Here is a 25,114-nt window from a genome sequence, read left to right as displayed (position 1 = left end):
GCATCAGCGTAAATATAGAATCTCTCCCATTTAACATTTCGTACTAGGATGAATAGAGGAGCTATTTAAAAGGAATTTCCACGCAAAATGAGTTCTCTTCTAAGAGAGAAAGTTCAGTTTTTATTTATAAACATTATTTAACCTTAAATTAGGTGTACTTTATCGACTATACCAAAAGTAACATTATAGTCATAAGTACGAAACTAAAAAGCGAATCTTTCTACTAATTGTCTATTTCATGAAATAAGTTGTCGAGAGTGCAGTTTTTATTTATGAACATTATTTAACATTAAATTAGGTTGTACTATATAGGCTATACCAAAAGTAACAATTCAGCCATCAGTACGACATTTACTTAAATGTTTGTACCAATTCTCCATTTTCCTAATACCATATAAATCATAGGACTAACAACTGTACGCGTAGTGTTACTAGTCTTTGAAAATCCCAAAAGGCGGTTGCCGTGAAATTACCGTCGCCAAGTCCTATTTGAAATTTGAAACGCTTTCAAAGGTAAAAAAATGGCAAAATAATAATGAATTATTGAATTGGAACATTATTGATTATTATAAACATTTGTCTTGCTTTTGACGTTACTTAGCTTAGGGAATATGATACCAAAATTAATATTTATCAACAACATCCTAACCTTTCTAATACGTAATTGTACTACGAAAAACTGTTATTAACCGATATCATTTTGCTGTAAAACGTATGCTTATTATGTTACTTATGCGACTATTTTTATTACGTTACTCGTGGTACTATGTTTATTATGGTACTTATGGTACTATGATGTGTATAACGTTACTTATGGTACTATGATGTGTATAACGTTACTTATGGTACTATGATGTGTATAACGTTACTTATGGTACTATGATGTGTATAACGTTACTTATGGTACTATGATGTGTATAACGTTACTTATGGTACTATGATGTGTATAACGTTACTTATGGTACTATGATGTGTATAACGTTACTTATGGTACTATGATGTGTATAACGTTACTTACGGTACTATGATGTGTATAACGTTACTTACGGTACTATGATGTGTATAACGTTACTTACGGTACTATGATGTGTATAACGTTACTTACGGTACTATGATGTGTATAACGTTACTTACGGTACTATGATGTGTATAACGTTACTTACGGTACTATGATGTGTATAACGTTACTTACGGTACTATGATGTGTATAACGTTACTTACGGTACTATGATGTGTATAACGTTACTTACGGTACTATGATGTGTATAACGTTACTTACGGTACTATGATGTGTATAACGTTACTTATGGTACTATGATGTGTATAACGTTACTTACGGTACTATGATGTGTATAACGTTACTTATGGTACTATGATGTGTATAACGTTACTTATGGTACTATGATGTGTATAACGTTACTTATGGTACTATGATGTGTATAACGTTACTTATGGTACTATGATGTGTATAACGTTACTTATGGTACTATGATGTGTATAACGTTACTTATGGTACTATGATGTGTATAACGTTACTTATGGTACTATGATGTGTATAACGTTACTTATGGTACTATGATGTGTATAACGTTACTTATGGTACTATGATGTGTATAACGTTACTTATGGTACTATGATGTGTATAACGTTACTTATGGTACTATGATGTGTATAACGTTACTTATGGTACTATGATGTGTATAACGTTACTTATGGTACTATGATGTGTATAACGTTACTTATGGTACTATGATGTGTATAACGTTACTTATGGTACTATGATGTGTATAACGTTACTTATGGTACTATGATGTGTATAACGTTACTTATGGTACTATGATGTGTATAACGTTACTTACGGTACTATGATGTGTATAACGTTACTTATGGTACTCTGATGTGTATAACGTTACTTATGGTACTCTGATGTGTATAACGTTACTTATGGTACTCTGATGTGTATAACGTTACTTATGGTACTCTGATGTGTATAACGTTACTTATGGTACTCTGATGTGTATAACGTTACTTATGGTACTCTGATGTGTATAACGTTACTTATGGTACTCTGATGTGTATATCGTTACTTAATAATAATAATCAGTTAGGCACCACCTTAGGCCCAAGTCATCTAGCGAATTTAAAGCAATTAATTCAGGTGGCCGGGCTATACTGCGTTGGAGGGTGGTGACAAGCCCTTCATGCCACACGAACATGAAAATGGCTTCGGATTTCTTTCAAAATAGAAAGAACTTATTTATTTGATCATTTAATGAAACAGAAAAATTCAGATTAATCGACAAATAATTACGGAACTTATGTGACAGTGAGACATTTGACATCCGCCATTTTTCAAAATGGGTTCGAAATTTTATTAAAATTAATAGGACGTATTATCTTTAATGGATAATGTAAAGTAGAAAATTTCAAATTAATTGGTGAATAATTTCGACAGTTATCGCATTATGAGATATTGATATCCGCCATTTTTCAAAATGGCGTAAGATTTCTATCAAAATATAAGGGGCTTATTTATTCGGTCAAATAATGTAACGTAGAAAATTTCCCATAAATAGGCAGTTATCACATCATAAGTTATATTTATATCCGCCATATTTCAAAATGGTGTCGGATTATTATGGAAAACCTTTAGCGCTAATTCACTTGGGCAGATAATGAAACGTAGAACAATTCAGACGAATAATTACGGAACATATCGCACCATGAGTCTTATTGATATCCGCCATTTTGAAAAATGGCATCGGATTTCTATGACAATCTATCGTACTAATTCACTCGGGCAGATTATGTAGCGTAGAAAATATAAGATTTATCGGATACAAATTACCGAACTTTTCACACCATGATTTATATTTTTATCCGCCATTTTATAAAATGGTGTCGTAATTCTATAGAAATCTAAAAGGCTGTTTATGTCGTTCAGATAATGTTATGTAGAAATTTTGAGATTTATCGGCGAAAATATATGGCAGTTATCACAGCATAAGTTTTACAAATATTTTGTATTATACTTAAAATAACTACGTATTTATTCAATTTAGCTTGAGTTCACCCAAAATAGTTTTTATTCCCCCCTTATTAGTGCAAAGTAATCCAAAAATTTAAAATTTACTATTTTTTTTTTCATTTTAAAAAATTATTTGCACAGGGGGACCCTTAGAATTTGTCATTTTCCCCATGTTACGGAAGACAAGTATAACTTTTCCCTTAACCTTTTTTCATATTACATCTAGGTCTAACGATCCCCAACTTTGAACCAAATCGGTGAGAACCACCTCGGGTCGTCACCTCGTAATTTACTTATGCTACTACGTCAAAGAGTGTAAGAATATAAATGAGGTTCTTTTAAAGATAATGAAGAGATGTCATTGAAGGTGCAACGACTGTATTTATGCTAATTAACATAACTCCCTACCCTTCACCTCTCATCACTCGGATAAAAAAGAGGCAGCCAAAAAAGGGGGAGACATTTAGCGGGGGACCAAATTAACCCCTTTCGTTTTAATACAAAAAAGATTACGGGGGGGGGGCTAGGGTTAAAAGGGCCCCCAAAATTTTAACTTTGAAGCTAGCGACCAAGTTTCTTTTTGTTCCTACAGCAAAAATGGCGTCGAAGGGGGGTAAATTCGGCCTTAATTCTTTGGGTGCTTCTCTCGCTTCCTGACAGGGGGCGTGCTGAGTGGTGGAATAATCCATATAGTCGGCGGCGAGCTCCCCCTATTAGGAAAGGCGTCGTTTTACCTTGACAATTAGGTCTTAAAATTTCCCTTCTAAAAATCGGACGAGATTCCTAAAGGATGAGATAGACCGGTGGATAAAATAAAAAATAGGATATATAAAATATATAAAGGAGAGGGTGTCGTAGGAAAAGAAGGAAGGATTATCGCTTTAATTGGTGTCGACAGGTGTAAAGGGGAAAGATCTATTATAGCGCTTGACGCGCCAGAAAGAAGCCCTCCAGTACTTTAAGAATCCAAGTATGAATATTTAATCAGGTCGGCGGGTGGGCTGAGCTCGATCTGAACTTTTTTTTATAATTTAACACCGCTAACGAATTTTCAATCGCTTCTCTTACATCATATTTTTTCTGGAGAAGTTTAATAAGTTATAAGTTTCTCAAAAAGTTTTGAAACCGCTGATAATAAGTGATTATATGTAATATCAAGAGAAATAAATATTTCTTCACCAATTACAAGTCCTGTAATTACTTTCGCATAGACTTTATATGGAAAATACTTATAAAGGAAATACAGAATTTAAAAATTAAAATAAAATCCCCCATTTTGAACTATGCAGTTACAAAAAAAACCCCATCAGTTCAAAACCCAACGCTCAGGTTCAGTTACAAGACGGGCCAGAATGTAGTTTTAACATAAGTAACATAATGAACATAAGTATGGCACAGAACGAATTCGGTTAATGATAGTCTGTCGTGGAGTGATAGCGAAATAGGAAGTTTCCGAACAGGGAACTCGTCCCTAACTACTCTTTCCGTTGGCAAAATAGTTGGTTAGTTTGATGGCGATAAATACGAGCGTAGACGCGTTTAGGTTTGAAATGCGAAAAAAAACTAACTTCTGAAATGGAGCCAGTGTTTATAATAGTTATTTTTATCTTCCGATTCAATAATTCATAATTATTTTCCAAAAGTAAGCGTTATTTACACTTTCGAAAGCATTTCAATTTTCAATATGCCTTGGCTGACCGTCGGCGATTTTCCGGGCATCCTCCAAATACAAGGAGCAGTTCGCGAAGAGTTGTCAGTCCGTCGTTACTTAATGGTTTACGTTGTCATTGGCGAAACAGACTATCATTAAAAAATTGCCATTGGGTGAATAGGCAGTGTCATACTTACCTTTATTATGTTACTTATGGTTTTAGTAATAGATAGATCTCTAATATCGACTGAGTTCGGCTTTGCAAACCAACTTTCGCATTCACTAATATGGCTCCGGGGTTAGGAAACAACTGGGACAGGGGTCACCATTGAAGTACGCGAGAGGGGGAAGCTATGGCAAACATGACGGAAGTCGGAGTAGAACCATTAAGGCTACACCCAATCTTAATCCGGACTTTGGCAGAGCGGTTCCCTTCCAAATACCGAATTGAAGCTGGCCCTTTTCCACTCGCCTCACCGCAATTCGCCCCACCAGAATGAAACGAGATGGCAGCGCTCTCAACAGGCAGCGTAAGGGTAAAGTACGCGTGCCCAAAACTGAGAAAGTTACCGTCGAATGAGCCATCGCGAACGTTGATAAATACACGCCTCAATTACGTCATCACATCCTGCAAACACTTCCGACGGCTAAATCGTGGCCGGGCGGCCAATAATAGGCTTCACCATCGATGTCAACTTAACCGGGGATGCGCCTTCTATTCGAAGCAAATATATAAAAGCTCGAATGTCGAAATCGGCCGTTCCAAAACACGTTAATGCCAGGATCTCCCCATCCTTTGCTCTCTCGCGGGAAAGTGGTCTAATCTCTATCCGAGCCCCCTCCCTGCGCGTCTCCTTTTTCCTCCCCCCGCGTCTCTCGGTCGCGGACAACACAGCGCTTATGCTTTGCAGATTAAAAGAGCCGAGAGAGAGAGAGAGAGAGAGAGAGAGAGAGAGAGAGAGAGAGAGAGAGAGAGAGAGAGAGAGAGAGAGAGAGAGAGAGAGAGAGAGAGAGAGAGAGAGAGAGAGAGAGAGAGAGAGAGAGAGAGAGAGAGAGAGAGAGAGAGAGAGAGAGAGAGAGAGAGAGAGAGAGAGAGAGAGAGAGAGAGAGAGAGAGAGAGAGAGAGAGAGAGAGAGAGAGAGAGAGAGAGAGAGAGAGAGAGAGAGAGAGAGAGAGAGAGAGAGAGAGAGAGAGAGAGAGAGAGAGAGAGAGAGAGAGAGAGAGAGAGAGAGAGAGAGAGAGAGAGAGAGAGAGAGAGAGAGAGAGAGAGAGAGAGAGAGAGAGAGAGAGAGAGAGAGAGAGAGAGAGAGAGAGAGAGAGAGAGAGAGAGAGAGAGAGAGAGAGAGAGAGAGAGAGAGAGAGAGAGAGAGAGAGAGAGAGAGAGAGAGAGAGAGAGAGAGAGAGAGAGAGAGAGAGAGAGAGAGAGAGAGAGAGAGAGAGAGAGAGAGAGAGAGAGAGAGAGAGAGAGAGAGAGAGAGAGAGAGAGAGAGAGAGAGAGAGAGAGAGAGAGAGAGAGAGAGAGAGAGAGAGAGAGAGAGAGAGAGAGAGAGAGAGAGAGAGAGAGAGAGAGAGAGAGAGAGAGAGAGAGAGAGAGAGAGAGAGAGAGAGAGAGAGAGAGAGAGAGAGAGAGAGAGAGAGAGAGAGAGAGAGAGAGAGAGAGAGAGAGAGAGAGAGAGAGAGAGAGAGAGAGAGAGAGAGAGAGAGAGAGAGAGAGAGAGAGAGAGAGAGAGAGAGAGAGAGAGAGAGAGAGAGAGAGAGAGAGAGAGAGAGAGAGAGAGAGAGAGAGAGAGAGAGAGAGAGAGAGAGAGAGAGAGAGAGAGAGAGAGAGAGAGAGAGAGAGAGAGAGAGAGAGAGAGAGAGAGAGAGAGAGAGAGAGAGAGAGAGAGAGAGAGAGAGAGAGAGAGAGAGAGAGAGAGAGAGAGAGAGAGAGAGAGAGAGAGAGAGAGAGAGAGAGAGAGAGAGAGAGAGAGAGAGAGAGAGAGAGAGAGAGAGAGAGAGAGAGAGAGAGAGAGAGAGAGAGAGAGAGAGAGAGAGAGAGAGAGAGAGAGAGAGAGAGAGAGAGAGAGAGAGAGAGAGAGAGAGAGAGAGAGAGAGAGAGAGAGAGAGAGAGAGAGAGAGAGAGAGAGAGAGAGAGAGAGAGAGAGAGAGAGAGAGAGAGAGAGAGAGAGAGAGAGAGAGAGAGAGAGAGAGAGAGAGAGAGAGAGAGAGAGAGAGAGAGAGAGAGAGAGAGAGAGAGAGAGAGAGAGAGAGAGAGAGAGAGAGAGAGAGAGAGAGAGAGAGAGAGAGAGAGAGAGAGAGAGAGAGAGAGAGAGAGAGAGAGAGAGAGAGAGAGAGAGAGAGAGAGAGAGAGAGAGAGAGAGAGAGAGAGAGAGAGAGAGAGAGAGAGAGAGAGAGAGAGAGAGAGAGAGAGAGAGAGAGAGAGAGAGAGAGAGAGAGAGAGAGAGAGAGAGAGAGAGAGAGAGAGAGAGAGAGAGAGAGAGAGAGAGAGAGAGAGAGAGAGAGAGAGAGAGAGAGAGAGAGAGAGAGAGAGAGAGAGAGAGAGAGAGAGAGAGAGAGAGAGAGAGAGAGAGAGAGAGAGAGAGAGAGAGAGAGAGAGAGAGAGAGAGAGAGAGAGAGAGAGAGAGAGAGAGAGAGAGAGAGAGAGAGAGAGAGAGAGAGAGAGAGAGAGAGAGAGAGAGAGAGAGAGAGAGAGAGAGAGAGAGAGAGAGAGAGAGAGAGAGAGAGAGAGAGAGAGAGAGAGAGAGAGAGAGAGAGAGAGAGAGAGAGAGAGAGAGAGAGAGAGAGAGAGAGAGAGAGAGAGAGAGAGAGAGAGAGAGAGAGAGAGAGAGAGAGAGAGAGAGAGAGAGAGAGAGAGAGAGAGAGAGAGAGAGAGAGAGAGAGAGAGAGAGAGAGAGAGAGAGAGAGAGAGAGAGAGAGAGAGAGAGAGAGAGAGAGAGAGAGAGAGAGAGAGAGAGAGAGAGAGAGAGAGAGAGAGAGAGAGAGAGAGAGAGAGAGAGAGAGAGAGAGAGAGAGAGAGAGAGAGAGAGAGAGAGAGAGAGAGAGAGAGAGAGAGAGAGAGTCCTTCCCCCCATTTCAGTTCCCTTCCAACCCTGGCCTGACTTCGTCATCCTCTCTCGAGCGTCCGCCCCGTCTGAAGGCCTCATTTTCGCTTTCTCCTTAATGGTTCTTTTATAGCCTCCCCAATTTCAATCGGCCCTTATTAATATAATCCGCGCCCCCTCCCCTTTTCTCCGAACTCGGTTCAGGCTCGCTTAATTAACTATTTATTTTTAAAAGGCAGCTCTTAATGACGCTAAAGCTTGATGTCACCCTTTCTAATTGAACAGCCCGACTATTTTAGTGGAAACGATTATCGAAAAACGAACTCGCCAGGGGGCGTCCTAGGATATTATCAGCCTGACGGAAAACATTAACAGGATTGACCGTAATCATTCGGATTTATAAACGATATATTTAATAGAGAAACACAGTTTTCAAACTACACTGTAAATAAGGACGGGAATCGTAAAACTTTCAAACCGTAATAAATCTCAATGAGGTGGTTTAGTTAAGCACGCGGAGATCCCCTTCGTAATCTCACGTGGCGCCATCGTACGTCGAAAGATCGAGACTAGAATCCTCAGCGCAAACGTTGCTATGAAAAGAACGACACGAAGCTAGGTCTATTTTTGACCTACTACCCCTGTAGAAGTGTTCTAGTAGCGGCACACCCACGCAATTGGTGAAGTCGACATCCAGGGTGACCCGAATCAAACGCGACGACAAATCCAACTCTAAATAACTCTAACCTGTTGCTCTTAACGAAAACCATTAAATAAGCGTAATCGACAAATTAAGTTTATAAACACGCGGTTTTATGACGTATAAAGAGAGATCTGGATCGCCTGATAATGTCTGTGAAAGTAAATATAAGAGAACCCGTTCTTTGTATAGCCACGTTCGAATATAACGAAGAAGTATTTTATTTGCGAAGCTATTTCCGGGACCATTCGCGTGTCGTTGAAGTTGTAACGCGAGGGGAAAATAGCAGTCTTAATTTAAAACAGAATTGAAAACACGGTCACGTACCTGTTTTTCACGGAGTTTTGGCCCCCCTCTCGACTCTCTCGTATCGGTGAACGGCGTGCAAAGGTGTTTCGGGAACAAGAGCGGTCGCGTGTGCGGCGGCTAAGCCAGCGTTACGGCGCCCTCTTGGAAAACCGTGTTTTCTTTCCCCAGTCAAGAAAAGCTGATTAATGGAAATGTAAAAGGCGCTTTTCTGCAAATCGCCATCCGTCTTCAACGGTGACGGCTTAATCGCGCGCTATCGAATAAAAATTAATTAAATAACGTATTCTAGACCAAAGTAATGACTCGCCTATAGCGCCCCAATTAAGATACGATATTTCGTATTATTTTTAGATGCAATGGCGCGAGTACAGATTTTTACATATTTTAATTCAAACACTTTTAAATTAAAGGCAAATATTTTATAAACACTTTAGAAAAAGCTCTAATTCTAATAATGCATTTTCAAAGTGGAAATTTTTCAATACACTCCTTTGATTTTCACGGAATTATTTAATATAATTTCGTGAACTAAAACTTTTAAAGGCAACAACGGCGTTTGAATTTTTGGTTATTTCCCCAGGAGTGAAACGCCGATTAGTCCCTTTAAATTTACTAATTTAATATAAAATAAATAAAATACATTCACTATTAGAGTTAATTTGTGGAAATAGTTTGCTAATAGTGCCAAATAGGTTCACTTGAAATATAAATAAAACCATTCTTTAATGTAGGTACAAAGTCAACATAATTAAAAAAAAAAATACAAACCCAGTTTGATTTTTTCGTTTCATTTCTGGCAATTAATGGGTTAAAAATATTTCTGCCTGTTCCCGAAAATCCCCCCCTCCCTTCCGGGAATGAACGCTGGTGAGGGGCGTTGAGGAGAAGCGGGGGGGGGGGAGAGAAATCTTTACCCCAGCAGGAAGTACAGCGTTCACGATGGCCATTTGGGAATAAATCGAGGAAAAGCGGTTATTACGTAATTAAATATCGATTGCGGCCCCAAAAATCCGAATCGACTGAAAGCCAGCAAAAGCAGCTTCGCCTCTCGCTTCGACGGGCTGCTTTTGATTTCAAACATTAAAGCGCTCAAACCGAGCTCGGATAGAGAGTAGAAAAAAATTCTAAAAGCTCGGGGAAGAGTAGCCCCGAGCTCCCTTATGCCTGGACTAGCGTATAAAAAACTGTACAGCGGTATAACTTTCCAAGGCTTAGTAAGCCCCCTCGCGGTATTTAATTGAACTAGGAATAGCGGATAAAAAGAAGCTCGCCCGAGAAAAGGGTTTCCAGGGGTAGACCAATCCATCGCGATAAAAAAAATCCAGCCATGGGAGAGAGAGCTGTGGGCTGGAATATGGCTCGGGCTACCCGCGTGCAATCGTAATTAAAGTCGTTAAGTCTTCTCTCCCGCCGCTTATCCCCCCGGCTGGCCACCCGCGCCACCTCTGCCTGTTTCCTTAACGCCATTAACTGCCTCTCGGAGAGATATACTCCGTAGAATTCCCAGCATCGCCTCCCACACACACTCTCAACAGGGGAAAGTAATGAAAATTATCTAGGGAGAAACCGAGTTAGAAGCGACATATCGGTGTTTAGAAAAATTCTGACAACTCGGATGCCAGGGAAAAGCGACGGAAAAAGGACGAATTTAGACGGAATTATTCCCGCGAGACTAAGTACCTTTAAAGTCCTTACATTTTTAACGATGACATATGATGGATGAAAGTTTTAGTCACGTTATAAAACTTAAAATCTACTCTAGATATTAAAATCCTTTTTTTCCAGCGCTAAAAATTGGAAAATTCCTTTACATTTTGGTAAAAGTCGACTTATTTCGCCAATGGTGAATATTCTCGCCTTACTAATTAAATTCAATATAGTTAAATAGTGTTGTAAATAAATTACCGAGGCCTTTTTTCAGGAAAATCTTCCGTTTTTTTTCGAAATAATTAAAAAACGTTTTCATTAAAAGATTAGTCTAATATATAGCTTGAAAATTTAAATAAAGCGGCATTTTCGCCTCATTTTTTCGAATCTAAAAGTAAAACTAAACCTCTAGACTAATTTAAACTGATTACCAATGTAACACTATTAATGTTTTGTAGTATGTTTACTTTTATTAGACATTTTATATCGATGAAAAGATAAAAACATATAACGTGGCCCGGATAAAACACGTTATAAATAATTAGTTACGATGTTAAAACTAAATAACTAATACTTAGATGATAATCTAGAATAAATTTACGGGACGACGAAGACGTCTTTATGATTTTGCATCCAAAAAAGCACTGCCCAACTGTTCTCGGAATTCTCCAAAACCACACGCAGTGGGCCAAAACCATTTCTCGCCTGGAGGGGAGAAATGGTTGGTCATTGTCCATCTCTGACCATATGTATATGAAAGGGGGTGACCCTAAAGGGCGTCGTTACAAACATTAAAAACCCTTAAAAAGTAATTTACGTTTCAATTTTTTATTTTTCCGATTTGCGGAAAATTTTCCGCATTTTATTTTTCCGGAAAAATAACAACTTTATAGTTAAATGCAATTTAAATTTCAGCGTCCTTAATTCGACAGTTTGTCCCCGGGTGCGAGTACCAGCGATCGGTAGATGTTATCGGAACGCGGACCCAAAGAATTCCCTTTTGTTTAGGAGCCCCTGGCGCGTGTTCGAACCCGGTAAAGGATGGAGATTAGGTTTAGACGCGAAAGCTAGCTAGTAGTGTATTGAATAGATAGATAGGAGAGAGTCTGTCGACTGGGAAGGTGGGGATACTCGACAAAAGGAAACAGGGTAAAATGGCTAGTCCCTAATTACCCGTAGAGGCGACGGCGGTCTTGTTAAATGATTCAAATGTTTTCTTACGCTCATCGATTGGGGTAAGAGGGCCGAGAGAGAGAAAACACGATCGCGAATTCCGTTGGAAAAACAAGCGAGCCGACGAGAAGAAGCTAAATGAGAGTTAGGAGCGAGGTCCCTTCGCTCCGTGCCGCCGATTCTGGCTGAAGATAATGTCCGCAACGAGCGCTCCGAGCGATAGTCATCCGTATTGGGAACTCTCTATTTTTCCTCGGTTCCTTTCTTTCTCTTTCCACTTTCTTTCCCGCTAACCCTTATTTTCAGCCCCTTCTCGCCGATTTCTCCGAGCTAAACCGTTCAATTGGTCCATTTTCTCGGCCGATACTCCAGCTAAGTTCCACTCTCTCGACTAAAGGGAGACAAGATCGCCAAGGACAATGCACTTGCTCCACGCGACGGTGCCGTAAAGAAATAAACTTACTAACGGATTTAAACTCAAATCAAGAATGCATTAAGGCTAATTATGATGTTATACCATCCGTGTGGCTACCGTGATCTTTGTCACATGAGAGGGGGAGGGAAAGCGTCACAGGACTGTGACTCAAGGGCGTCAGAAGACCTTAATTTTAAGCACGGTATGAGCTAGGAGCAACAAACACAAGCCTTTAAACACGCTAACGCAGTGTTGTGTACAAATTTCATTGGACGAGCCTTTTCGCTGATCGTTTTACTGGCGGGGGGAAGACAATTTCCAAATTTTCCCCTTTCGACAGCAGCAGGCGCTAAAGCGTCTAATCAATGAAAACTGTACACAAGAAAATGCACGACTTTTGTCGGTTTGCGTTCTCCTTGTGTGGGGTGCTGTGTTTGTTGCTCCTAGGTATGAGATACAGGCCAATTGAATTGCCTTTTAAGAGGAGACATACTCTCAGACCTAGATCACGGGGTTTGGATAAGAAATATCAGTTTTATTTGTTTTTATCCATAACCAAATATTATCCGATTTAAAACTTATTTTTTGCATAATAATTTGTTTTATAACCGCGAATAATATCCATAAATAAATATTAACCCGAAATTTTTATCAATAATCGAAATTTTAGCGGTTAATTTATCTGTTCCGCCGAGCTCTGCTCAGACCATAATGGGGATTCGAAGAAACGCCAAAAATAGGCTCCTTAAGAATAAATAAAAACATTCTTGCTAAATATGTCAGGAAGTTTTAAAGCTATGGTGACACTGTTTATTTTGTACCCAAGCCCGGCAAGAGGGGGCGGGAAGCCGGTACAAATTACCCGTGCAGTCTAGGGGCCCGTCCGGGTTTTTCTTCGAAAATGTATAGCTACCTCCCGTAGTAACGGCTCTCTCTTATATTTTACCGGGGCCCGGGCCCGCTATCGGTGGCCCTGTTTGTACTGAAACATAAAGACGGAAATTTCATCTAGACAAGAAATTATATAAACTCCATTAATTTTATTAATCATTTTATAAATTCCAACTTTGATTTCTTAAACCATACCGGAACAAAATTCGATATTTACAATTCAAACTGTGTTCACGATAAATTAAAATAATTTATTTTACCATATTTCGTAAAAATTAAATTCCACAACTGAGGTTAATATAACCTTGTTAAATAATTAACAATAATTCAAAAAAAACTAAAGACGCGTATATTATGTGGTTATTTTCGCCTGTTCTCGGACTAAAAGTGTACTCTTTTTACCCTAAAACGTTCTATTCGCCAGTTTCGGGGATGAGAATTACTCCGCCCCTTAAACTATTCGCTTGTTCCGGAGTATTAGGGCCACTCTTTTTACTCCTTCTAGAAAGGAAGTGTAATGAGAGTAAATCGGATTTGGTCGTCTGCTAGCCAGAATTTATCCGCTGAAAAGGCCACAGGCATACATTTTTGAAAAACGTTTTTACTCCGACTCAAACTATTCGCCACCACAGAATCGGAGTAAAATGACGTCATAGCCTTACTCTTCTTACCCAACTCCGAAATGTAGCTCTTTCAAACGCGATCAAACAACTACGGAACAACTGAATAGGCTTCATCCCCGATTTCAGAAGACCAAAAGCGCCTGTCGAAGACGGCCCAGAAGTAGGCAGTGGCAGAAAATGAAAAAAGGGACCAAATGGGGAGCGAACGAGTGGCTAGAAAGAATAGCCCGGCACACACGCCAAAGAAAAGAGAAGAGAGCGATATATTTTGATCGGGGTCGAGCACAAATTACCGAGGGAAGAGAGAGAAAGCTACCCCCCCCCTCAACGCTACTGCGCTAACCTCTTATCCGTATAAAAGAAATAGCGGCCAGTGTAGTATGAAACGGGGGGGGGAGGCAGAAATCGAGTCCGTGATAAAAGCAAACTGCGGCATGGAGCCAGTAAAAGAGAGGGCGAGAAGAAAGGCGGGATATGCCACGAAAGGAGAGAGAGGGGGATAGAATGGAGTGGATTGCCTCCAATTGGTTCCTCTCTCTCCTCCGTCCCTCACTCGTTAAAAGTTGTTGCGGCGCGGTCACCCCCGCCAAGACTGTTTTCGCCGAGACCAGAAAGAAATTGCTTACTCGCTTCTTTTAGACTATTGTCATTTTGCCACCCTCTCCGCGTGTCTCCATTGTGCGACCGCCAGCTCTCTCTCTCTCTCTCTCTCTCTCTCTCTCTCTCTCTCTCTCTCTCTCTCTCTCTCTCTCTCTCTCTCTCTATCTCTCTCTCTCTCTCTATCTCTCTCTCTCTCTCTCTCTCTCTCTCTCTCTCTCTCTCTCTCTCTCTCTCTCTCTCTCTCTCTCTCTCTATTAAGGATCCGCAGTCGGAAAGCCGCTCTCGCGCCCAACAAGAGAAATAAAAACGATTTTTATCTCCATTCCGTCGCGACCTTTTAAAGAATAGCTGGCTTGGCGTATTAGGCCAAGCTCGGCAACTCGACGGAGGTCCGAGAATCGCGTCGACTGAATGGAATCTCCGGGAATAAAGGAAGCCACCAATTGAATGCCTGCTGGCTTGTTTATAGTATAATTTCGCGAGTCGAATCGACGACAATCTCCGATATCTGTATATAAAGGGAACCCTGCAAAAAGAACTTCTTAGCCCGATTTTATCTCGAGAGAGAGACTTATTTTCAAACATTTAGAAAGTAACGAAATGAAAATCCCAAATAGAGATTATTTAAGTTTCATGACGTTTTTATAGGATTTATCTCGTTAAAGTCGAATGAAGAGCCGTTGATTCGAGAATCAATATTAACTATCGATAATAGCATAAGTAACGTAGTAACGATAAGTATGACACTATGGTTTTAATTAGTGTTGTTATACCCTTACCAAAATATTCCATTCGAAAGTACACTCTTAAAACAAAAGGTGTATTTTCTTGTCCCATATTTAACACCTTAACAGGTTTATAAAGGATGTTATTCTACACTTTCAAAAGCAGTTTTCCTGCTAGGGTGTTTATTTACACTGTTTGGGATGCTTAGGTCCTCCGTTTTGGTTACTTTGTTATACAGTTTGGGGTATAAACCTATTCCCTTCAGGGTACAAGACTACTCCTTTTAGGGTACCAAACGACTCCCTTCAGGGTGCTACAATACTCCCTTTAAAGTGTTAAAATACTCCTTTTAGAGTACTAAACTAGTGCCTTAAGGGAGCTACACCCTTACGAGGTGTTAAATCACTCAATTTACGGGGTAATATAACACCCTTTATACACCTTTTCAAGTTTTTAATTTGGGACAATAAAAATCCCTTTAGATCGTTTAAATTAACATTAAAGAGTTTTTTTTACAGATATTACACCCTTAATATACCATTAAAACACCCTTTGTTTTAAGAGTGTACAGTACCTAGGATATTTTTATAGAAAACCTAGGATATTTTTGTAGAAAACCTAGGATATTTTTCAAATTTTAATATCTGTAGTACATCAAAGTTAGTCACTTAAATTAACCATAAACATTTTGAGAGTTTTCACTCCCTGGTGCCAATTTATACTTCTATTTGGCAAATCGTAACCCTTCGGAAGAATTCAAACCCTTATTGGGGGGTTTTTTCACACTGAAATAACTATAGTACACCAAAGTGAACTACTTTTATCATTCCCAATTTAGAGTCTCCACTGAAGGCCTTTTCACACGAGCCAACTTTTTGATCCAACTAGATGAGTCAACTTGAGTTGAGTCAACTAGTTGGTTCGTGTGAATAAAAGTTCGAAGAGTTGATCCACCAAAAATGTACGTGAGAAAAAAATGAATCACTGATCCATTTTTGCTGACTCAGCATTTTGATTTAAAAAGTTGGCTCGTGTGAAAAGGTCTTAACTCGTTGAAATTTATACATCCATTTTGCAAATATAAACCCTTTGGGTGAACTCAAACAACATTTTTGGGGTGTTTTTCAAATTAACCATAATAATTTTTAGCTTTCACTTTGGTGCCAATTTATACTTCCATTTGGCAAATTAATCTTGAGAATTCAAACAACCAACAATTTCTATAGAAATAACTGGTATATTTTGATATAACTATTGTAGAAAACATCATAGAAATCAATCCATATAATTTCTATAGAAATAACTGGTATAATTTGATATAATAAATGTAGAAAACACCATAGAAATCAATCCATATAATTTCTATAGAAATAACTGGTATATTTTGATATAATAATTGTAGAAAACACCATAGAAATTAATTCATATAATTTCTGTAGAAAAAATTAGTTAATTTTCTATAGAAATATTTATAGAGCACTCTATAGGACATAGAAATATATAGGCCCTCTATACGTTTCTATAAGATTTCATAGAAAACCTATAGAAATATTTTGTAAGGGTAATTTTCCGTAAAAATAAAATGCGGAAAAATTTCCGGAAAATCTTCCAAAAATCGGAAAAATAAAAAATTGAAACATAAATTACTTTTTAAGGGTTTTTAATGTTTTTATCTTTTTATCGATATAAAATGTCTAATATCAGTAAACATACTACTAAACATTAATAGTGTTACATTGTTAATCAGCTTAAACTAGTCTAGAGGTTTAGTTTTACTTTCAGATTCGAAAAAATTAGGCGAAAATGCCACTTTATTTAAATTTGCAAACAATGTTTTAGACTAATTATGGAATGAAATATTTTTTCGGAAAAATACGGCAAATTTTCCGGAAAAAAGGCCTAGGTCATTTTCCGGAAAATTTTCCGACTTACAACACTAGTTTTAATGCTAATTTCCTGATCGAACCACTTTTCGACACCACTGGCGTAGACAAGGGGAGGATTTCCGTGTCCAAACCCCCTCTCGGACGTAACTTTGGCTGTACTAAAATTTCCCCTCTCTGGAATTTTACATAGTTTGAAGGATTTTTGGTTACGCCACTGTTCGACACTGACATTCTCGCCAAGCTCCGACTTGGACTTGCACTCGAGCTGAGAAGCGTGTTATCGTCTTTGGTAGTAGTGGATTTCGCCTTGGGCATATTTAGACACTAGGGGGATCTGTGCAGGGAACTAAACCTAGATTGCGCCATAGCTCAGAACAAAAGTTCAGTAAAACTGTTTTCTAATCGACATACTTTTTGTAATTATGTTACTTATGCTAATATCCAAATCAGGGATAAATTAAACATCTAGAAAAGTGGGTTGGTTGAAATATGTCTACGGGAGACTGACCTATTTTGAGCTAATTTTCAAACCAAAATACATAACCACCCAATAAAAAAAAATATTAAATTGATATCAAAGCATTGCCTACTTTATTATAATGGTCCATGCACAAGAGGGTACTGTTAAACGATGCGGTGATTTGTTTATTTACTTTTTCTCCCCGAAAGATGGCTCTCTAATCTGGACCTAATAATGGGTTTTCTAAAAGTTAGGCTTAACCTTTTATATCGAGACGAAAGAAAAATTTATTATACAACCATTTAAATGAATAAAATATGTACCAGCACCTTGCTTTTTCTTATATTCTGAGAATTAAAGCTAAAAAGAGCCAATTACATTATTATTATCATAAGTCTATCATATTATTCCATAAGTTTGTCACTTCGTGACGTCATCACAAGAAGAAAATCTTCCCCTAGCGGACGCAAAACAGCGCCGAAGCCCGTAATGCAGTCTGTCTTGTTAATAGCTCTCAGTAAACCTTTTGCACGTGAATAATAGGAAGTGTCACACTTAATAATAATAATAAAAATAATAATCAGCTAGGCTAACACCCAAGGCACCACCTTAGGCCTAAGTCACAAAGCGACTTATAATGCCTTTCACGCCACGCGAGCCAACAGCTCCTTAGACTTATTATTACTTATACACTTCCGTTACAATGCAACAGTTATAATTTTTCGTCAGTTTTGATGTTTGAAAGTTGAAACTTTAATTATTGTTGCTATAGTATAGGCAACGAGATATAGATACGAGACCTAAAAAGTAGGTGATAAAGCAAAATGTAGACGAGTTATGATCAGCGGTCGAATCTTCTTCGTCTTAACGCGATATCTCTGTCCTCTTTCCGATACGTATGCCCGACCAGAGAGCGAACCTGGATAACTTGGAAGCCCCCCTGCGACAAAAAAGCTGAATCAGCCTGGACGTGCCGGCGCTTCCACTAGGGTCCTAAACAGGGACGCTCGGCGCGCGGGGGAATTCGCGGAGCCCGAGGCAGGGACGAAAGAGAAACGCGCGGAGGGATAAAAGACGCATTTATTTCGCGGAGGCGCGTGCTCAAACTTTTATCGAAAGAAGATGCCAACCGAAAGAGCGCACGCTCTTCCAAAAAAAAAGTCGGGGGCCAAAAATCGGGGTTATATCATGACTTAAGGATAGAGATAAGGGGGGGGGGTGGAAGAAGAAGTTACAGGGGGGGGGGGATCTGAAGAAGATACAAAAGTTGCCCGTATATTCTGGAGTACCATAATATACGGGCAGAACAAATAAATAATAATGGAAATCGTATAAAGGACCTGTCTCTTTTCGCACGTTTCCTCATTGTTGAAACTGTATGCAAGATGCGTTATACCGTGGAAGAGTGAGGTCAAGGGTCAATTTGATCCACTGTGACCTCCAAAATTAACATTAATGTAGGCGGTTATCGAAATAACATTCTCCCAAATCGAAATCGTTATTATCTAAAGTTGTAAGTCGAAACATTTTCCGTCGAAAACTTTCCGGGAAATTACCGAGACCTTTTTTCGGGAAATTATTTGATTTTTTCCTGAAAAAAAGAAAAAAACAATCACTCTATGATTAGCCTATTATTGTAAAAATTTAAATTTCGTGCAATTTTCGCCTCCAAAAGTAAAACTAAATATTTAGACTAGTCTAGAATAAAAATAGAATAATATTATCTATAGATGGTTTTTTTCACCTGTTCCAAGACTAAAAGTGTACTCTTTTTACCCTAAAACGTTTTATTCGCCTGTTCCGGGGATGAGAATTAATCCACCCCATAAACTATTCACTTGTTCCGGAGTATTAGGGCTACTCTTTTTACTGCTTCTGGAAAGGAGGTGCAAAGGAGTAAATCAGATTTGGTCGTCTGCTAGACAGAATTTATCTGCTGAAAAGGCTACAGGCAGCCATTTTGGAAAAACGTTTTTACTCCGACTCGAACTATTCGCCACCACAGAATCGGAGTAAAATGACGTCATAGCCTTACTATTCTTACTCTACTCCGAAATCCCGGAACAAGTGAAAAGAAACCACCTTATATTGAATGGAATTTTTTAATTAATTTAAAGGATATCAAATATTGTATAGCATGAATAAATGTTTTAAAAACATAATTAACAAAGGATGTGTTTTTTTTATTTAATAGGTAAAAATTTGGTTCCAAAACCGCAGGACGAAATGGAAAAAGCAGGACGGTATCACGAACGCCGAAGCCGCGGAGCACAAAGTCACCAACACGGAAAAACCTAGTTCCAAGAGTGGTTCCAAAAGCGGTTCCTCGTCCAAGGGCGCAAAAGTCGCGAACAAAAACGCGTCAACGGGCGTCGCCACGTCAACCGTGGCCGGAGGAATAGTCACCACTCCGGCCATGACGTCTCTGCTGGCCAAACTACAAGGCGAAGGAGACGCGGTCCAACTGCCTCCGACGGACACGAACCACCAACTGGTTTCGCTAAACCCGCGGGAATCTCCATCGAGCGTTTCGGACAAAACGGCCGATCCAAACTCTCACTCTTCGGTGACCGGAAATTTCCCTTTGACAAGCCACGTCGACGCCGACAAAAATTCGAATCTGTCGCCCAAATCGCGAGAAAACGTGGCCGATGCACGCGCGGTCGAACTGGACGAGTCGGTCAACGACTACGATCGCGAAACGAACAATAATCAAGAGAGTATGGGCGCGAGCGAGTCGGTGGCCGAAGATTCGGCCCTCGAAGACGCGGAGATGAACGACCTCGACGACGAAGACGAGGAACCGGAAGATCGAGGAAGGACAGAGGTGACTCATTCCGATTTGCCAAACGCGACCCCCATGGACACGGAAGACGCGGACAATGGTCAACAGTGACCCCCGCTACTGGCCCCTACTCGGTTGACAAATTATCCTTTCGTAAACAAATATATTGATAAGGCGTCGTAAAAATCGCTTCGCATTTGGAGAAGGTTAAATCCTGGCCTTTAAACAAACGGACGATAAACTCAATCTCGCGTATTTGTTCTTTCGTAGAAGTTCCATTTTTGTAGCGAAAGCTATAGTAGAACAGGGTATAATCTAAATTTTTCCAAGATTTTTTTGTTGACAATGGGCGTACAAATACTAAAAAAAAACCCCTATTTTGTAAATTTTAAGTTAAAAATGAAACACGGTATTAAATATGACACCGGTGAAATTATAATAGTTTTCGGATAACGGTCGAAATTTATCGAACAGATCACCTTCAACCTGAATTTTGTATATTGTAAAGTAATTAAATCGAGTTTATTTATTGAGTTACGTTAAAATAATCAACTGATAATGATTGTTTTGGAAAACTGTCGAAATATTTAATTAACATTTTTTTATATATATAACACGTTCAGAAATATTTTTTAGTTTTAAATTTTCTCGAAGAAGTGGTCAATTTGTCCGTTATCGCGTCGCGGTTGGCGGTCAAGACGAAAACGGACGTACACTAAATACCGGCCTAGAGTGCGAAAGTTATTTATCAAGTCGAGCTAAATGGAGAAGGCTGTATAGAAGGCTCGATTTCAAACATTGGCGTATGAAAAAAAGTATTTAAGAAAAACAAAATCGTCATCCAGTGAGAGTATATTGAATATATTATTATATAAAATAGATTGACAGCTCTATGTTTTTGGTCGAACATTAAAAGCAATCATAAATAGTCTCATCCAAGTTGTCAAATTTATTCCTAAGCTTACAATTTTACCACGCGTACAAAATCATCAGGCTTATTCGGGTTTTGATTAGCTTAAAGGGGAACGGTCAAGCTTTAACCAGTAAGATAGCCCTATAGCCCGTTAAAAACTATAATTTATGCCGAAAACCGCATAAAAAAATATTAAGTGGTTAATTTTTAATAAAATAAAGAAATTTCGGGAAATTGTAAAGAGCGCGTCCGCTGCGACACCTGGTGAGAAATCGGCGAGACAGAAAAACAACATAGTAGCGCGCGCTGCTGAAGATGCAAAAAATATGTTTTGCACGCGCGGCGCTTTCCAGTTAAACGAGACCTAAGCCAAAATTGTTCGATTTTAAAAGTTAGGATAGTTCGCAAATCGCTCACTAAGGTGCTGCTGGCGCTGGCGATACACCTTAAGATCGCGGCGAAAATTCAAACCCAAATACTTGGCGTTATTTTGCGTTTCAACTTTTCAGGCCAAAAACTATTTTTTCAAGACAAAACAAGGTACGTGTAAGTATATTGAACGTCTTGTTGATCTTTTGATATGCATATAAGGCGATATTTGGAAAAGCTTGGCTGTTACCCTTTAAGTAACACTTGGTAAATTTCGAAGAATCGCGCGTACTTATTGATACCAAAATTCCCTCCTAAATTGGGCAGATCAAATTCAACTTTAAGCAAAAATTACAATCCAAAATGGCTCATAATTGATCGAATATTGCAATCAGCGTCGTCATTTAGGTGGGGCAAGGGGGGGCTCAAAAAGTTCACAAATAAATTTGCATTAGAAACGTCGTGTTTAATTTCATGCATTCATTGTGTTGGCTTGAATGTTATTTTTGCAATTATGTACTAGCTATATCGATTAAAAATCAAAATAATAAGAAGAATAATCAGCTAGGCTAATACCCAAGGCATCACCTTAGGCCTAAGTCATCAAGCGACTTTTAAAGCCATTAATTCAGGTGGCCGGGTTACAATTCGTAGGAGGGTGGTGGCAAGCCCTCCATGCCACGCGGGCCAACAGCTCCCTACACTAACTATTACCGTTAACCTCAACAAGCTGGCTCTTTAAAAATACCTGTTTTCCCAGCCCTCCGGACACTCAAGTTCTGCCCCCTCCTGAAAAATCTTGAAATGACGTCCCTAATTGCAATGTACGAAATTCAACTTTATTCGTATTTGATCAAAATTATTTGATCCCAACAGAATTGGCTACAAATTGGCTGTATCCCGATTCCATTTGGATCTAAATTTAAGTAACACTTAATAAATATTTGTGAAAAAATTCGTACCTATTGATTCAAATATTTTATCCAAAATTATGCACGTCCAAATTCAAATAATCAAAAATTACAATCCAAAAAGTGTCATATTAGATCCAATTGCAATGTATGAAATTTAACTTTATTGCAATATGATAAAAATGATTTGATCCAAATACCATTGAATCAAGTAATCTTTGTTAGAGCCTACGGGTTTATATCCGCTAAGTTAGTATTTAAATTTAAATTAAAGTAATACGTCATGTTTCCAATTTTCAAAAGAAACTAAATCCTAACCATATTATAACGTACGCTTAGAGCGACTCGAATAGTAATCAAGATAAGCTTAACGAAAACTTTCCACAAAAAAAAACATTTTCGATCAATTGAAGCTTTTTAAACGATTTTCCATTCTTTCGAGTAAAAGGAAACGTATCAAAAAAAAGAAACCACTTTGGAATTAAGCCGAAAAAAAGTCTCGGCTATTGATTCCAAGCATGAGAGGATAGTCAGTCGCCCCCCCCCCCCCCTCAATTCCACTTTTACCACCCTCCCCCTTATCCCTTTTACCAAATCTTTCGACAACTAGAGAAATAAGAATTGGGGAGAAGAACGACCAAAAAAGTGAAGGGGAAACTGCAGTAGCTGGAAGGAGGCTCTAGTGGAAAATAATAAAAGAAAGAGAATACAACCCTTAGGCCGAGATACGCGCGCTACCAGATGAAGCGGGGAGTCTTTCGGAAACACCAGAAAAGTAAAGTATATACGCTACAGCAAAAAAAATCAATTTCTTAAAAAAAAAAAAAAGAAAGAATCAAAGATATAAACACGCGCATCCGTTGCCATAGTGACCGGAATACGTGGCTGGCTCTCCGACAACGACGAGTTAAAATAAATCCGGCGGCGTTTAAAATGGACGGGTGGGCGGAAAACGGGGTGGGCAAGGGTGAGGATAGAGACTCCGAGAAATAAAGCGGGTCCGTTGACTCCTTTAAAAAAGAACTCCCTCAACGACAAACTAATTTGGCACCGAGAAGAACTCGCGTCTTCTTTTGTATAGCGTACATCCCACTATTTCATCTTTCTTTTTGCCGCTCTTCCCACTTTGCGCGGAACTTTTAAAGCGCAGTTGCGAGGACGGGGCGGGGGGGGGGGAGCAGAAGTGGCTAGGGAGGGGTGGACGTCTCTTCGGTAATACGACAAAAGTTGGACCGCAGTGAACGGTTAACTTGACCGAAAATAAAATAGAGGAGACCGGTCTCGATTCCATCCATTCAAAATGCGTCGGGAGGAGGGAGAGGAGGAGATTCGCGGGATGGAGAAGACCAAAAGAGGGACAAAAAATTGCGAGCGAATACGTGCCTTTCGATATTTCTATTCCTCTTCGCTTCGCGAAACGAAACAAGTTCGCCAGGGACAGAATCGATTTCGTAATCAGTTACGCATTTCGGGAAACGTTGTTTATAATGGTAAATTACGTCATTCTTTGCGTGTTTTTAAAGCACGTACGACGAATAGAGTGTCGTATATCAAATATTTTATTATCAGAGGTGGCTTTTTTCCGTTCGTTTCGAAAACAAATATCGGTAATCCGGCACCGCTACTACCACAAAAAGTCATAATTTCATTACTTAGCCGCTATTGAACTTATTTAAAGGCGCTAGAGTGAAAAACGTGCTTTTCGACATTTCTCTCTCTCTCTCCGTTTCAAAAAGGAAGGCAAAAAATGAACGGAGAAAGAAAATTTGGGATCAGAACTGCTTACTCCTACTACTTCACGTCGTGGCCACCCAGCCCTCCTCCAGCGAACCCAACCATCCAGTTAGATCCGCTCAAGCCCTCCAATTTCCCTTTTCAGTAGTCTTGTTTGAAAAGAGAGAATTCATCGGGCGCGCGGTGCCAGTTAGAGCTATATTTCCAAAGCGGCCAACAATTGAAGGGAAATCGTGCCTAAAGACGCGTTCCCGGATCTTCATCCCACCCACTCGCGTCCCATTTTAGCATCCTCCCCTTTTTCTCCTTCAAAAAAGATGAAGATGATGGCAAGAAGTAGCGAACGTTTTTCGCCCCGAAAGATGGAGATGAAAAAGAGCTCGAGATGGAAAGAGGAAAAACGAACGAGCGCGTATACGAAATATTATTGAAGAGTCGTTTTATTTTCCGCAAATGTCCCTTTTACTTATTAAAAGACGCTTATCTCTCGCTATTTCCTTTTTTCGGGGGGTTTTTTAAAATAAAAGAGCGTCGGACGAAACTTTCCGACTTCAAAGAATTTCGAGAGTTTGTCGTTTTCACTCGAGCTCGCCCAAAGAAGCAAAAAAGAGTTCGCGAAACTACAAAAACGGTTCTAAAAGAGCACGAAATAAATGTCAACCACTTTACTCGGAGGGGAGAAGGATAATTTAAAAGCAGTTTTTAGGGCGCATAAAGAGGACCTATTTTTGTGAAATCCCAAAAAGGCGTAAAAATTCTATCATTGAGAAATAGTGAGTTCCGAATTAAATTTGCCCTTTCTTCAATGCGAGAAGGACCTTTCATCTTTCGAGTATCATTCTATTAACTCAAAGAGACCAACGTCTCTAAGGGTATTTCAGAGTTTTTTTACATCCTTATCAATTGAAGTAAATTTTATAATTAAGAATTTATCTTCAAAAACATTCCAAATTGAATTAATTAATCGAACAAATTTATTATTTTAGTTCCATATCAATTGAAGTAAATTTTATAATTAAGAATTTATCTTCAAAAACATTCCAAATTGAATTAATTAATCGAACAAATTTATTATTTTAGTTCCATATCAATTGAAATAAATTTTATAATTACGTATTTCACTTCAAAAACATTCCAAATTGAATTAATTAATCGAACAAATTTATTATTTTAGTTCCATATCAATTGAAATAAATTTTATAATTAAGAATTTATCTTCAAAAACATTCCAAATTGAATTAATTAATCGAAC

General features: G+C 39.4%; 1 protein-coding gene across 1 annotated transcript in view; it reads left to right on the top strand.

Moving 5' to 3' along the window:
- The window catches only part of LOC149934895 (uncharacterized), a 100,167-nt gene extending 79,894 nt beyond the window's left edge, over positions 1-20,273 (top strand). Inside the window, exon 3 of the mRNA XM_090181532.1 lies at positions 19,345-20,273. Within this exon, the coding sequence (XP_090037658.1) occupies positions 19,345-20,046 (702 nt within the window). The 3' untranslated portion in view covers positions 20,047-20,273. The remainder of the gene's footprint in view (positions 1-19,344) is intronic.
- Positions 20,274-25,114: the final 4,841 nt, after the last annotated feature.

The sequence above is a fragment of the Leiobunum rupestre genome, chromosome 7, assembly GCF_980474605.1.
Source record: "Leiobunum rupestre chromosome 7, qqLeiRupe1.1.hap1, whole genome shotgun sequence".
Classification (NCBI taxonomy): Eukaryota; Metazoa; Arthropoda; class Arachnida; order Opiliones; family Sclerosomatidae; genus Leiobunum; species Leiobunum rupestre.
This window is presented reverse-complemented; position numbering and strand designations above follow the sequence as displayed.